The sequence below is a fragment of the Micropterus salmoides genome, unplaced genomic scaffold, assembly GCF_014851395.1.
Source record: "Micropterus salmoides isolate LMB-PRFRI ecotype aquatic unplaced genomic scaffold, ASM1485139v1 Ms_hic_scaffold_2, whole genome shotgun sequence".
NCBI lineage: Eukaryota > Metazoa > Chordata > Actinopteri > Centrarchiformes > Centrarchidae > Micropterus > Micropterus salmoides.
The window spans coordinates 28006770-28020814 of record NW_024041150.1 but is presented as its reverse complement, the minus strand read 5'-3'; the positions used below and the strand labels follow the sequence as shown (position 1 = coordinate 28020814).

Below are 14045 nucleotides of genomic sequence, written 5' to 3'. Positions count from 1 at the left end.
CGATGGTCTGTCTAATCAGGGAGGCACATGTTCCCTCAACAGTGACCAGCAAGTTTTCTCCAAGACACCAGAGGTCCACGAAAGGTTTGAAACAGCTGCTTTCATCTGTAACAGATATAATTTAACAAAACATTATGCACATTATTAACAGGAAACATTATCATAAAGTGTTTTATTTGGTTCTAAATGTGTTTTTCAAATTTACAAGTCTCTGTCAGTAACATGTTAACATGGTGCAGCTGTCCTCCTTCTGTGATTTCTGTGCTTTAAAATTTAATTTATCAGATTTTTAGCAGGTGAGGTGAAAATGTAAGCTATTACTTTAATATTAACAGACTTTTGCTGAATGAATTACTGAGTAAATTACTTTTCTTACAAACCCAGAGAGCGTCCGACCAGACAGACAGATGAAGCTGAACGACAGTAACAAACTGGTGCAGGATGAGGGGAAACACACAGAGGTAGAAGAAGAAGACGAGGATGAAGAGAAGAGGGAGATGGGACACAGTGACGTTGGTAAGGGACAGATCAGAATCAAGTGAAAGTAATTCAGCCCTCATCTATTAGAATGAGTTGTTCAGTCGTGACACTAATTTATTTCATGTTGGATATCAGGACCTGCATCTGCTGCACAAAGAACAAGAATGAGTCTGTGTTTTTCTTTCTTTTTAGTGACTCGGCCACAGAAATGTTATTATGGTCTGTATAATCAAGGATCCACATGTTACCTCAACAGCATCTTGCAAGTTCTCTTCATGACACCAGAGGTCCACAACAGGTTCGAAACAGCTGCTTTCATATGTAGCAAATATAAGAAAAAGTAAAGCAACTAGAGTAAATGTAAAAAATTGTATTGCAAATTATCAACAGGAAATATTATTATAAAGTGATTCATTTGGGTCTAAATGGGTGTTTCAAATTCACAAATCTCCATCAGTAACATATTAACTGGCAGTAAACAGTGATTATTCATTTGAGAAACTATTCTCTGCCTTAAGGTTGGATCCAGAAATACAAACAGATCTTCAGCTGAGAAATATCTTTGAAGGCTTGAAGATGAAAACATGTGGAACAGAAACCATCACAAAAACATTGGGGATTGCAGATGGTAAGCTGGACTGTAATCAGCAGAAGATCAAAGAGTAATGTGCTGTTAGTAGGATATTCACTTGTCAGATTGATGGAATTAGTAAACTGGATGTTTTGCTCTGCAGTTTATCAACAGTGTGATGCTGCTGAATGCCTGGAGTGGATTTTAGATAAGGTCAGCCCTCAAGTCTCTGAGGTGAGCATGTAAAAAAAAACCTGGACTGCAACTTCTAGGTGAAGACATCTGATTTCTGTATTGATAGAAAATTCTGTCTGAAGGTTTTTGAAGGAGCGCTGACCTACAAAACAACATGCACAACAGAAGTGCACATTATTAACGAAGAGACAAATGCATTTTGGAGTCTTCAGCTGTCACTAAGAGATACTGATGATTCAACCTACAGTGCGGTAAGTTGTGTGTCATTGCATGATGATGTGAGATTGGTCTGTTGGTGATATGTATTAATTATTTATTTGTCACAGGAAAAAGGCTTTCAAAGGATTTTTGACTCTAAATCATTCAGTGGAGGCAATAAGGTGTTCTGCAACGAATGTAAAAAGGAAACGGAGGCGACCAGGGTGAGTTTTTACTTTAAATTAAATCCCACCTGTTACTGTTTGTGGTAAAATGTTCTTTAATAATGTTGCTTGTGTTATTCAGGAATGTGAGATGGTGAAATTTCCTCAGACTCTGATTCTACTCCTCAAGAGATTTGATATTGACTACAACACCATGTCACATATCAAATCAGACCGCTCTGTGGATGTGCCACCTTCATTACAAATAAAGGTGAGGAGAAGTAACTTTATAAAATATGAGTAGGGTTGTGATCTGTAAGACTTAGGTCTCTCTTATAAGGTATTTGTGCTTTCAATAAATTGCCAAGTTTGTCCATCAACAAGAGTCAGATTTCTTATAGTTTAACGCAGCTCACTGTTGTTGCAGCGTAGTCCATTGTTTACTACATGTGGTTCTAAAGAAAATAGAAAATTGCAAATATGGGCACAAGCACGGGCAAAAGGGAAGTCATAAAAAGTTTGCATCTAACAAAGCAGCAATGTCTGAGCTGGATTACATTAACCTCCTTAAAACTGCAGTTGGGAAAAATAAAATAAAAACACTTTTTGTCATATTTGCTTAAATTGTGCTTCTTATTCCATTTGCAAGAATCGAAACTAGAGCCAGGAGAAATCTCGAACTCAGAGCCGATCACTGTGAAGGGGCACACTCTCACTCAGTAAAGCAAAACAACTCACTTTTGGCTATGCCAATTCCAATTCCACGGTGTGAAACGCATGGTTCAGTTGCGTTTGGGACATGAAAAAATAGTTGTACTTACTACGTTACTTGTACGTACTCTGCAGCTCTGTGGTTTATCAGTGAGGTGTCTGAACTCCACTGCAGACTGGAGTCTGTTAACAGACAGACAGCTTGGCGTGAAAATGTCAAATGTGCCGGTTCGAAACTAGTAATGACACTTTGCTGCGTTGCAAGATAGAGCCCTATATCTTTAACGCGGCTTCTGAAGTTTTGCAAACACAATGTCTGTGAAACAAGCACCAGCAATAAAAGAACTGCCCATCCCTCATTTTCCTACAACAACTGCATTTAATACAAAAACATGAACATGCCAGTCTCCATGGAGCTCTGGCTCATTACGCTCAATGACATGGCGCGCATATTCACGAGTGACAAAGAAGTAGGATGACAGTGGGGAATAACTTTTGAGCTGGAACAGTGGTGTAGCTACTGGCCTCTCTTACTGCTGTTAGAAGTTGTCACAGCTGCTTCTGAAGCAGGTGGCGTTCTGCCCTGGGTGGCAAAGTGTCAGAGTGGAGTCTTTCGACGAGCTTGCTCTCACTGAGGCTTCGCAGGGCGGGTTTGTGGGTTTGTGGGTTTAATGAGTGGGGCTTAGCAGAGTGATACGATCAGTGGAGAGAGTGAAACAGAAGGTTTTGCACTGTGCGTTCAATTGTTGCAGCTTTAATAAGTCTTTTTCACTGTAGAACAAGACGTACAAACTGAATGGGATGGTGAATCACGTGGGTCAGCTAAGATTTGGACATTACACAGCCATCATCCTGTCCAATGAGGATAACACCTGGTACGAGTTTAATGACACTAACGTAAAAAAGGTGAGGATTAATATAACACATCCACTAATAAGGCGCTTATACAAAACCCACAAACACAAATAACAGTAAATGTGTTGAATGTTCTTCTCAATGGTATAGGCTGAAGGACAACCATTTGCAAAAAAGACTTACAGGTATGTTTGTGAATCCAGTTTTAATATGTTATATCATCTGAATGTGTTCACTCAGTATTGTTATTTTCTTGTTCCAACAACAAATTATTAATAAATATGATTGTTCAACAGTTCCCAGACTGCATATCTGCTCGTGTACAGAGGTAAGAACATAAAACGTTTCAGTTCAATTAAGTTCAGTTCACCAATATTAACAGATCATTACTGAATGTTACTTTTCCTCCACTTCAAAGCCTTATAGAGTCTCAGAGGCCCGTAAAACCAATTCAGAAGTTCTGACAGACAAGACAAAGGAACAAAAGGTTAAATCAGGTAATCTGAAGGAACAGGTGGAGATGAGGTAGAACATAAAATAAATGACAGTGATGACAGATAACTGAAAACTGGTGGGGGGGAGGGTGATGGAGCAGTGGATAAGACACATGCCCTTGATGTGAGAGACCTGGGTTCGAATCCACCGTGAGACACCAATGGTGTCCCTGAGCAAGACACTTAACTCCTAGTTGCTTCAGAGGCGTGCGACCTCTGACATGTATAGCAATAGCATGTAATGTAATGTAAAGGGTCAACCACAAAGACAGAGAAACTTCTGCTGCACACACCTCCAGAAATTCAGATCCTGCCTCATCCTTATGCATTTCAGTTATTGCAATGTTACATGTATCACAGTTGTGCAAGTAGCATAACAGGTAAACAAGAGACAGGACAATAAATGCCTAGCTGGAGCAATTCAATAACCTTGCACAAAATTAAAAAGGCACAAGGCTTTCCACAAAACACTAGGAATGGGCTGCTGCACATATGAGAAAGACTGACTAGCACCTAGACAAGGAAACATACAGACTACATACGTATTACAAACATACATTACATATTGTCTGACAAGCTGGGCACAGGCTAACAAATGCACAATGAAGCCACTCGAAACTCTTTATAAACGAAGAAGTGCTTTTAGTCATTCAGCGTTCTCTGTAACAGAATCTAAACAATGGAATCTATTGCCAATGCTGATAAGAGAAGCAAATACTTATCGTTCTTTTACTGGTCAGCTAATGAAGTGGCTAATTAATCAAATATGTGCACATTAGACTACCTACTGCCCACTGAGTTGCTTGCTTGCAGATTGTCTTTGTCAGTTTTTTTTCTTTTCTTGTTATGGTTTGTCTAATATGTTGTTTGTTACTTATTTTTGTGTGTTGTAGCTGTCTGACTATTATTCTGTATGTATTGTTATTACGTGCAGACTGTAATAAGTCATTTTATGTCATTTTAAATCTTTATTTTAGGTTGACCTTTTAATAACTGGCCAGGGACAACAGATTATTTACAGAAAATTAGCCTATTGAGCAAACTCAGGCTCATTTACAGTTATTTTACTTTTAATTAATGAGCACTGTCCCAGTCAAATAAACAAATAAGGGGGAGATAAGGAGGGACAGGTAAAACCAGTGCTCGGCAGACAATCAAACAAGGCAGAAAACACACAAACACAGGAAGTGAAGCAGCACAAGACACATGAAGAAAGACTCTTACAACATAAAACAGGAAATAAGTTAACTAAATCAATAACAAGAGGTGTAAGCCCTATGTCTGAAAAAAAAAAAAATTCTCACTTACTTTCCCACAAGATGAGAATTCTCTGAAACCTTGCAGAACTTCAGCATCCAACATCCAGAAAGGCCCTTATTTTTATTTATGGATTTGTTGGATTTATTGTTTGTGCATTTGTTTGTGCTGCTCACCTACAACCCCACCTTACTCTTCTCCTGTGTTGTTGCAAAGTTTCTGAACGACGGAGACAAAGAGCGTAACCATAACTACCTCCTGCTGTTCTGCTGACAGAGATTACTCTGACCATAGTTAAATCACATGGTCAACCTATATGGTTGTTTAATTCTGTGAATTTGAAATAAAAACACAATTTACAAAGCAATGTGTTATATATAATATAATATGATTTACTATGAAAGCACACTGTAGTCACCACAGAAAACAACATGATGACTTTTGTAATAAATACACATAAGAAACATTAACAACACGTTTCACTCTTCTCTACCTGCCTTATTTTTTATGGACATTTTTTTTCATCCAGGGAATCTGTTAAAGAGACCACAGATTACAGAAGATTACTGTTTGTTTTGAAATAGGTGTTGATGAAAGATGACTGTGTTTACATGTACAGTATCTATGTATTTTTACCACAGTTGTGATTGAGCATTTGCAGAAACTCAGCAGCTGAGTCACAGTGAATAATAAAATGGCCTATGGAAGGACAGAATAATTACATGGAACATACACCTGTCAGCCATAACACTGTGACCACTAAGAGGTGAAGTGAATAACAATTATTATGTCGTTACCATGGCACCTGTCAGGGAATCAGAATCAGAATCAGAAATTTATAGCCAAGTAGCATTTTACATGTACGAGGAATTTGCTTTGGTGATAAGGTGCTACACGTAGACAAACATACAGTTGACATAAATAAATGTAGAAATAAATAAAAATGGAATAACAGATGCAAGTTATATGAGAATGATAATAGAATAGAGAAAAATAATACAGCTATTTGCAGACAAAGAACAACATGGCAGATATTTATGTGCATTTGTGTTGTGCATACGTATTGCAACGGAAGAGGATAGAGTGTGCATAAACATATAAATTAACAAAATATAGAATAACAACAATTAACAACAAATATGTGCAATGTGCCAGGTTTGTGCATGATTTTAAATGAAATGAAATAATATTTACACATGGGTGTCAGTGGGTTGGACATATTAGCCAACAAGTGAACATTTTGTCCAGGGAAGGAACAGCGGTGAATGGGTGACTGTGACTGGGTCTTGGGCGGTTAAGGCCAAGGTCCCATCCAACAGATGAGCTACTGTAGGTCAGATTACTGAAAAAGTTAATTCTGGTTCTGATAGAAAGGTGTCAGAACACACAGTTCGCAGGTTATTGCGTACGGGGCTACGTGGCCGCAGACCATTCAGGGTGCCCGTGCTGACCCCTGTCCACTGCCGAAAGTTGCTACAATGGGCACGTGAGCATCAGAACTTGAACAGGAAGCAATGGAAGAAGTTGGCCTAGTCTGATGAATCATGCTTCTTTTACTTCACACGGATGGCTACGTGCGGATGTGTCGCTTCCCTGGGGAACACATCACACCAGGATGCACTATGGGCAGAAGGCAAGACGTCGGAGGCAGTGTGATGCTTTGGTTGATGTTACTTTGACACGTACGTAGCCCCCACTTCATCATTATCATCAACAATCACTCAAAGGTGCACCTGGGGGGTCCTTATTGTGGGTCTTCAAAAGGCTGAACAGGCCAATGCTGGAATAGTTATATAATAGTTATGGAAACTTTCTTGCAGTGTGAGTGTTTATGTAAGGAGCTGGAAGTGGAAGAGGAAGTGAGTTTTGGTGGAGACTTTCTCCTGTCTTTGCTGCTATGAGTCTGGCAGCCTGTCGAAGATTGTCTTCATGGAAAGTGGCTCCTTTATGTAAAATGTTTCTTGCTCCTTGTATTTCTCTTGTAACTGTCTGACTGTGAAGATCATGCTGGTTGTGCCATGTGTAGGACAAAAACCACACTGAGTGTCCTGAAGAGAAGGTGGGCAACAATCTTCCAAGTTGTTGACAGTAGTGAGATGCCCCTGTTGTTTCCACACTCTGTCTCCTCGTTTTTAGGATATTTTATTTGTCCTTTGACCAGAGGGGTTGGATCTGCAGTTAAAATAGACTGAGTCTGATCGATTCAGTAAGGAGCTGGCTAGCTAACTGTTAGCAACAGATAGCTGTGGTAACAGTAGGCAAAGCTAAAAACAGGTTGTATTGATAGAAACTTTCCTGTTACCATCAGTTATGCAACACAAACGTGAATTTTGTGTAAGAGTCATAATATATACACTATTTTGTACATTAGGTCTTCCACAATGACAGAATTGTTGTGTCTGAAGAGGACTGCACTCTGTTTCAGCCATTGCCTCATCTATGTTTTGTAGATTGACCAGGTGTGTAATGTGGACACAGAAGTCCTGTCAGAGAACAACAAAGCCCTGTTCAATAAAAATATCTTATCATGTTGATAACTGATCATGTTTCCAGTTACACCAATCTTTCAATTTTGGGGTTCTAACAACTATATATTCCTGTACAGGCCTGAATCTGAGGACTGTGGACAACATCCAGACTACTGTGTTTCCATGCACCACACATGGCTGATTTTTCAGACCCAGGACAGAGCAAAAGACATTTCCGTCACGCAGCATGCAGACAGCTTGTACGTTCATAATGCATAATGCTAAGAATTGTTGCAGACCATGTACACCCTTTCATGGAAATTGTATTCCTGTTTTAAAAGCTGGTATAAGGTTGAGTTCCCATCTGAGTAACAGCAGCTATGATGACGTGTAAAAATCGCCATTTAGTGAAGCCATCCTTTCACCCAAAGACTCAAAAACAATTTTAGAGGTTTAGTCTGTAGGCTATAAACACATACCCTCTAGTACGGTGGCCCTGAAGTGAAGTGGCGATTTGCAGTCATGTTTTGGCGAAACACAGTCGTGTTATGGCGATTTGCTGTCGTGTTGTGGCGAATTGTTGTAGTGTGGTGGCGAATTGCAGTCGTGTTGGTGAAATGCTGTTGTGGTTTGCACTTCAGTGCCAATGTACTACAGCCTCATAATCATAATTGTTAAGACTATTTACTTTCGATTTAAGATGATGACTTGCTGATTATCTTCGGATCCAAGATGCAAGAGAAGCTAAAGCACATGTCTACAGTTCATGCACTGCTGAGACTGTCAGGAAGCATCTGATGAGGACTTAAAAATTACTGAGTGTCCTGTTACTTTATATTTCTACGGCAGCTTACTGCAGTCAGCCAATATCAAATAGTCCATTATGTTAAGAAGATAGGTAAAATAGGCCTACATGTAGGCCTGAGTCACAAATCTATATGTGCATTGTTTATTTAACGTAAGTTTGTTGTTTAATATTATCTGCTTGAAAACAGTGTGGTTTGTGACAATAATATTAACTTTGCTTATCAGGTCTGCTTGTAGAGTGACCTACAGCAAAGAGACCTGTCTTGATTTTCTAACATTGTTCTGCACTGCTAACAACGAGACTAACTTTAATGATAACAAAAAAATGCAGGAAATTCAAAATTTTTTGAAAAATAGTCAGTTTGAGCATTGTGCAAAATTAAGTTTAAAAGTAATACAATTATTAAAACATCCAACAAGAGACCATCAGACCTTTTTTCTGGGTATGTAGGCCAAGTGGGTAGGAGAAGACACAGCTGCCCTGATTGTTCTGGCATTAATATAACTCCGTGGCATTAATTGTAAATACCAAGATATAAATATAAAAACGCTAAACAAAGCATCTCATTAAAGCTGCAGTATGGAATTCTTTGAAAAATAAATTTGTGTCATATTTGCTGAAAGTGTCACTATATTTTGAAAACAGAACATGAGAGAGATAGTCAGGGTCCTCTGGCTCCTCCTACTGCTCCCAATGCCATTTGCAAAAATCAACTGCTCTGTACAAAACAACAGTGTCAATCACTGCCCCCCTCCTTGTGTATGCTCTCTGTAAGTCAAGCTCAATATCTTCAGCACGGCTTCAGCACATTTTTTCTGAGAAACAACCACCAGCAAAAAAAGAACTGCCCATCCCTCCTTGGCCAATGTAACCCCAAGTTGTACTACATGGTCCTGACTCGAACCAGTGACACACAGGTTCGCTGGTTTCCATTACACCAACAACTGCATATAATAAAAAACACTTGTGTGAACACGTGGAGCGCCAGGCTCGTTATGTTTGATGCCACGGTGCTTGTAACGACAAGTGGCAGAGAGGCATTATGATAAACAGTCGGGAATAACTTTTGAGGGGGGACAGGGTGTACTAGCATCTCATCCTGCGGTTAAACGTTATCACAACTGCGGCTAAAACCTGGGGCACTCTGAAATTGGCCTCAAAGTGTTGGAGGGCCATCTTTCAAAGCTGCTCTTGCCCTACACGCAGTGGCACATGTATGCACATGTTACTTTCCTGTTCAAACAACAAATTATTAATAAATAAATCATTGTTCAACAGTTCCCAGACTGCATATATGCTCATGTACAGAGGTAAGAACATTTAAAACATTAAATTCAGTTCTCCAGTATTAACAGATCATTACTGAATGTTACTTTTCTCCACTTCAAAGCCTTATTGAGTCTCAGAGGCCTCTAAAACCAATTCAGAACTGACAGACAAGGCAAAGGAACAACAAATCAGGTAATCTGAAGGAACAGGTAGAGATGAGGTGGAACAGAAAATAAATGACAGTGATGAAGAACAAAATCAGAAAACTGAACTCTGGGTCAAACATGAAGACAGAGAAACTTCAGATCCTCCCTTTTTATGCATTTCAGTTATTGCAATGCTATATGCGCACTAGTTGTGCAAAGAGAAGCAAGAGACTAGATTAAATTGTAGACTCCAAGGCAGAGCTGGAGCAGTTCAATTCATTTATGGACAACATCAAAAAGGTACAGTAAATGTTATGGGATGATCAGGCAGCCACCGGTCAACACCAGATAAACAGTACAATGTGGGCAAACACATTAAGCAGTATATCAATGCCCATTAAACAGGCAACGGCCCAGAAATCAAGGTGAAGGACCAAAAAGCACAGAGATAATAGTAAGAATGGGCTGGGATGCTCAACACATAAGAGAAAGAAAAGCACCTAGACAAGCGAACATACAGGATACAAATGATAATGATAAGGAGGGACAGCTGAAACCAGGGCGGGGGATCACACAGGCCAGAAAACACACAAAAACCGCAAAAGACACATTTATTTATATGTATTTCTTGTTGTTTTTGTTTGTTCATTAACTGTTTCTACTGGTCATCTACCACCTTTTCAGAACGATGGAGATGAAGAGCGTAACCATAGCAACTTCCTGTCCCTCCTGCCTGCAAGAGGAGAGGGATAGATCACTATAGTCACTTTTAAGATATTAAGTTGCTGAGGGTCTGGCAGCGGACCAAAACACTGTGAGGCATATGAGAGGGGAGGACATAATCTTCAAAACTTAAAAACGCATTGGACTCGTAGTTAGAGACTTTCTTTCAACCAGGAAATTTATAATAGAGAAGGTGTCGACGGATTAGAGTAATGTTTATTTTAACTGTGTTTATATCTATGTAGCCTATATTTACCACAGTTGTGAATGAGGAAGAGCATTTATTTATGAATTTGTATACATTTTAAATAGAAGCTGACAAACATTTTTATTTTGATAATACAAAAAAGTCATGATGCAAAAGTGCGTATTGTTTGAAAGGCATAATAATTCACGATATGGTTTCTAAGTAGATTCTGACATGTACATGAACTTTCTTTGAGAAGAAAGATTTTCTAGATTTAGAATTTCTCTAACATTACCAGCAGCTCAGTACATAGTTATTGTCATTCACAGTAATCAGATGTTGTCATTTGTGGTCCAGCCAGAGGGAGGCAGAGTGGGGCCAATAGTAAAAAGATGTTATTGCTATGTGTGTTTGTCACACATCAACAATTTCTAAGAATAACAAGGTTCAATATATACAAATTAATGTGCCAATGATATTTATAAGTTAGACAAAACTACTCACAGCACTTTTGATAAACATATTTGACATTTATTCATATTATAATTTTTTTCTATTAGCTGTCTTTTTAACTCTACAGTACAAAGATACCTGAGCTTGGTTTTGTGCCCTGACGAAAGGTAATGTCTGCACACTGACATTGCTCCTTTAGACAATGTTAGTTTCCTGCTTCAATCACAAGTCAGGCTGTGCTTTCCTTGTTAGTATTAAGTACATTATGCTTTAAAAAGGTCTTGTTTTAGGAGAATAAACAAAGGAGCATAACTTAAAAATAAACAATAATATGTGAAATGAACAGACTGAATAAAGATATTATGGAGATCAGAATGATGACACACTGAAACATTGTGATAAAGAAGCTAAAGCAAAATCCAGCAAAGTGAAAAACAGAATAAACTTAGTTGTCTATGTAAAATGTTCCAATTATGGAAAGATGGTACAAAAGAGCTCTAAAGCTTTATAACTACTACTAAAAGTTGGTGTGGGGTTGAGATCCTGGCTGAGTAACATCAGTTATGATGATTGACATTATAAAATAACTTTTTCTGCCACACAGGTATCGAGGTCTGTCTCGGTGCAACACCAGTGGGGCAAAGTTTGTATGCGTTGCGCTTCAGGCACTCTTCAGTGAACTGCAGACAAACAAAGCAGAACTTCACCTTACAGCGAGAACAGACGATGGTTTTACACTGAGTTCTGTTATGCTCCACCAGAAAACCACAGGTGGGACAGGCACGGATGCAGGGACAGCCAGTGACGCCCTTCACAGACTCAAAGACGATATCTGGACAGTTTCTCAGTGTTTCTAATGGCTCATTGACGCAGCCATCATTTTCACAGCGGTCTGAACGTGGAGCCGGACCTTTCCATTCCCTCAAACACTGCCAGCAGAATCTGAAAGGTCTTCTTTTGGCAGCTGTGCACTTTGTGCACTCGACACCCAGATCACTGAGATCAGCCCTCACCACACAAGACTTGCAGCCAGGACACTGTTGAGTGAATTTACACATAATGAGAGGTTTTTTATTCACCCTTGAGTGTTCATGCACAACAAGAACAATTTGTAAACAAAAGTGTAAATACAGAGTCACTGAGATACTTACAAATTTGACATTCAAGTAATCCTTGGCAGCGTTATGGAACATTTTCTTTTCAAAGTACTTCATTTCTTCTTTGGTTAGAAGAGCCATTTTACAAACCTCCTCATATGGCCACTCAACATCACAGTCAGGTTTGCCACACACAAATCTGGACTCACCCTTAGATAGTAAAAAGAAATAAGAAGGAATGTGAGAAAAACACAATTTTCAAAGATTTTGTTCAACACTTAAATTAATTTTTAACATGAATGTCTGTGTGTGTTTGTCCTATTGTTGTTACAACTAACCCAGACTCTTGTAGCTATGAACTAACTTATCAACATCTTACAACTACTTCTTCCCATGTGGAATAGGGACTAAACTGAGCATGTGCACGGTGAATAAGGTGATTTGTAACTTGTTCCTACTGATTGGTAGTGAACTTGACATGTAAGACCTATTTCTGACCCTGTGAGAACCTCCCCTAAAATTACTAACTACATGCCACTTTGCATTTTGTCAGTGAAGTTTATTCACTGAAACATCTTTGAAGTTCATGATGAAGGTGAAGTAAATAGTGTACCTGGTCCAGCAACCTGCGACACCAGTTGGTGAGAGACATCGGAGTAACAGCATGACCACAGGACATCTTTGCTCTGAGAGACTTGAACTCATCGCACAAAACTATGAGACACACAAACACAAGGAGAGCAGTGTCATAAGCTATAACTAAGGGTTACATATAACTAAGGGTTACATATACTACTTATAGAAATACGATAAGATACCGATGGCACTCATTAGTTTAGGACTAAGGCTTATTAATGTAACATTTGGCTACTTACAGTCTAAGTCATCGTCTCCACTGACAAATGTAAGTGTTCTGTCTCGTGGGTCGTAACACTTCTCCATTTGTGTTGTCATATTGCTTGTCTGTTGTCCGGAGTTATTGCTCTGTTCAGCTGTCACGCTGTTGCCCATCTTGACTAAATGTAATATTTTGCCTACTCACTCAACCTAAACACTCTGAGGCTTTGAGTTGTTTCGGTTTCTTTCGCTGTCGCTTCATTTCCATGAAGTCAAGTGACTGTCAGTTTAATATGTGACGCAACTTATGAAAAAAACATCAGATAGCATGTAGACTATTTATTTAACCAGGTTTCAGTTTGTCTAGATACCACAATAAACCACCCTGAAGAGCACACCAGTCCTCACTGCAGCAAAATGTGCATCGAGGTCAGCGTACGTCTGCCCAGAGGAGGGGAACAACTCCTGAAGGTGTGCGACTTTAAAGAGGAGCTGAAGCATATCACTGTACTGGACCTGAAAAAGAAAATTAATCAGGAACTGAAGACAGGTATGTAACAATTTTGGTCCTATTTATCATTTTGTCAGTAGGCTATGACATGTAGCCTAACTAGACATTAGGCCTATACGTTTAAAATAGGCTAGAGTTGGGCGTTCTTTCAGTCCTTTATTTTCCTCTAATTTCAAAGTGTAAAGTCGTCTTTGTGGATTTCATTCAAACCTTAACTCTTGTTTCAAGGTGATGTTTCATCAGGATTTCAGAGAGTCTAATAATAATACATAATCTTACATCTTCTGCCTTGTAGCTGTTATAAATAGACTAGACGTCTAAAAATCGCCCTTCTGCCAAAAATAAATGTGAAGGTTTTCTATATATGGCCTATTATAAATATAATAATTAGACTTTACTTCTGCCTTTGCTAAGATGACGACTTGCGGATTGTCTTCCAAGCCAAGACGCTGGAGGATGAGACCACACTGGATTCCTCTGAGATAAAGCACATGTCTACAGTTCAAACAGTGACGAGACAGTCCGGAGGCTGAGGAAGATATAAAACCACGACGAGATGAATAACATCTGTGCTCAAAACCAGCGAATCTCAACACATAAACAAATAAATACACATGTACT

General features: G+C 39.1%; 2 protein-coding genes across 2 annotated transcripts; one reads left to right on the top strand and one right to left on the bottom strand.

Annotated features, from left to right (window-relative positions):
• The first annotated feature begins 2 nt into the window (after window positions 1-2).
• On the top strand, window positions 3-7466 carry LOC119911912 (ubiquitin carboxyl-terminal hydrolase 47-like). Its single transcript, XM_038730892.1, has 12 exons — window positions 3-84; window positions 385-516; window positions 673-778; window positions 999-1108; window positions 1215-1285; window positions 1369-1497; window positions 1573-1668; window positions 1751-1879; window positions 3097-3225; window positions 3325-3359; window positions 3471-3502; window positions 3593-7466. The coding sequence occupies exons 1-12, from the start codon at window positions 3-5 to the stop codon at window positions 3598-3600; spliced, it is 1059 nt and encodes a 352-aa protein (XP_038586820.1). The 3' UTR covers window positions 3601-7466.
• A 3061-nt stretch (window positions 7467-10527) lies between these two features.
• Window positions 10528-13200, bottom strand: LOC119913086 (E3 ubiquitin-protein ligase RNF144A-like). Its single transcript, XM_038732403.1, has 4 exons — window positions 12952-13200; window positions 12690-12790; window positions 12131-12286; window positions 10528-12016 (listed from the first exon to the last, which is right to left on the bottom strand). The coding sequence occupies exons 1-4, from the start codon at window positions 13085-13087 to the stop codon at window positions 11537-11539; spliced, it is 873 nt and encodes a 290-aa protein (XP_038588331.1). The 5' UTR covers window positions 13088-13200; the 3' UTR covers window positions 10528-11536.
• Between the last annotated feature and the right edge of the window lie 845 nt (window positions 13201-14045).